Source organism: Alnus glutinosa, chromosome 5 (genome assembly GCF_958979055.1).
Source record: "Alnus glutinosa chromosome 5, dhAlnGlut1.1, whole genome shotgun sequence".
NCBI lineage: Eukaryota > Viridiplantae > Streptophyta > Magnoliopsida > Fagales > Betulaceae > Alnus > Alnus glutinosa.
In genome coordinates, this window is record NC_084890.1 from 31006324 (window position 1) to 31008682 (window position 2359).

Consider the following 2359-nt stretch of genomic DNA (forward strand, 5'->3'; position numbering starts at 1 on the left):
AAATTGAGAATTACAGGTTATGTTGATTTATGTAGGCACATTGATGGGTCGTGTGTTGATGCTAATATAAAATTTGCATGCTATATACTTTGACTAAATATTTGCATATTCCCCCATGAACTACATGTAATGGTCACAATGCCACCATGAACTACCTTGGATTGTGACAATACCACCATGAACTGACAAATCCTGACCAAAATAAATTCAGATAGCTACCAACCGAATTAAATTCAGATAGCTACTAATAATATAATCACATGCAACAAAATGAAAATCCCATTTCATAGAGCAAAAAGGCCATTACTCATTACAAAGATACCAAATACATTAGTCATCACTAGATACTGGCCCCAATGAACTAGTCATTACAAAGTTCCAAAATTACAAATACACAAGCCATTTTGTTTCATGGTAGCCGTTTGTAGTACAAATGTCCTGCACCATGATACTGGCCCCAAAATACAGCTACAAAGACAACAAAAAAAATCCAAGAAAATGCCAAAAGATGACTAGTTGTCTTTGAAACTTTCACTTGCATGTCATATTGAATTGCTTCAATCTCTAGCTTGGCCTTCAACTCTATAACCTCTTTGTTCAGCATCGCGTCCCTATGTTGCAAACGAGCCATCACTCGTTTAGCATGGTCACACATGTCACTATCTTTCCATTGGAAGAATCCACAAGAGCGACCGGCCTATTCAAATTACAGGCCATAAAAATAAACGAGGATTAGTTTATTAGTTTATTAGTTTTGAAAAATATTCAACAAAGTCAAGAAATCCATCAACATTGCACCAATATTACATGCTATTTTCAACTGTTAGTGCACAACATTGGACCATCCATGAGGGAAAAAAAAACAGGAATAGAAGAGAACTGAGTTGAGCTTTGATATTAGATCCAATCTCATTATACTATCAAATCAAAGGGACATAGATGTTAAAAAAAATCTAGGGTTTTCTGGTTTAGTACAATATCTTGAAAAGTTCGTAGATGTTAAAAAAAACATCTAGGGTTTTCTAGTTTGGTACAATATCGTGAATCATCCATCTCTTTCCATAAACAGTGTTGTTACATCGACAGCAAGACATAAAATATAACGAATCCAATTTGGATAATCGAAATATATAACTATATTACTCTAAAAAAAAGCTCAACTTCAGAAGCTTAAAAAATAGCTCAACTTCAGTTATCCATTGTCCAAAAAAAAGAAACAAAAAAAAAAAAATTAATAATAATCCAGCAACAAGAATCCAGACCTAAGATCTAAACTTTCAAACCCTTAAAAAATTACCCATTGTCTACAAATAGAAGTGAAGAACCCATCACATCCTCAAATCACGGAGGATCTATTAAAAATAATTCTCACCTCAAAGTTAACACAACCGTAGAACAACCGGCCGAAATTATCCTCAGTGAAGGAGGTCTTCAAAGGTGCCGGAAGTCCACAACGACACATGGGCTCCACAGAGGTTGCTTCGCTATTCATTGAACAAGACATTTTCCTTCTTCTTTCTGGAAGTCGGCTCCTCCTTCTCTCTAGGGTTGTTTGAAGTTTGGAAGAGAAATGGAAGACAAGCTTCGAAAATGAAAGAAGCTTGTCTTTTGATTCCTTTTTTATGAATTATTTTTCTTTTTTCTTGTTCTTTTTATTTTTTTCTTCATTCCACTGCAGCTGAGGGCAAAACGGGGAGTAAAAAGGGCTGGGACTGTTGACCGACTTTGACCGTCTATTTTAACCAGGAAGACTGACGGAAGGGGGTAATGTGCGTAACAGTGGAAGTTGAATGCTCATTTTCGGTCAAGTTGGTAGTTCATGGGGGCATATCGCATTTTTTGGTAGTACATGGGGGGAAAAGGTAATTACCCCTAAAATCAATCTACAGAGTTAAGTTTTTCTCTCTCTTTTTTTTTTATCTGATTTTTTTTTTTGGTCTTTTATTTGTTTTTGGTTTATGGGCTTTTAACTTTTTCTTAGATTCTCTCTCATTCTCCCAACTTTTTCTTTGTTTTGTATTTTTCTTATTGCAGGAAAACTGAGTCTCTCTTGATAGTTTTTACATTCAAAAGCACACATTTTGTTTTTTGGTCCCTTTTGTGGATCAAGATCTTGAAAGAAATCTGGGTTCCTCTTCACCAGCAGATTTGGCAATATGGGTTACTCAAGGTTCACCTCAACCCCCCATTTCGTCCGCGTCTTCTTCCCCAGACTGATTTTCTGAATGGATTTAACAAATTAGCAACTAATGAGAAAATGAGCAGTAGAAAATGGACTAACGACGATTTTACAGTGCCTCAAATCAGCCCTCCATCTCTCAAGCAAATCAGTTGTTCTTCGGCGAAAAATTCAGATCAA

General features: G+C 35.9%; 1 protein-coding gene across 1 annotated transcript; it reads right to left on the reverse strand.

The window, feature by feature from the left end:
• Positions 1 to 409: 409 nt before the first annotated feature.
• LOC133869256 (uncharacterized protein At1g43920, Chloroplastic-like) lies at positions 410 to 1504 on the reverse strand. The gene is made up of 2 exons (XM_062306211.1): positions 1373 to 1504; positions 410 to 697 (listed from the first exon to the last, which is right to left on the reverse strand). Exons 1-2 carry the CDS (start codon positions 1502 to 1504, stop codon positions 410 to 412), a joined length of 420 nt encoding a protein of 139 aa, XP_062162195.1.
• Positions 1505 to 2359: the final 855 nt, after the last annotated feature.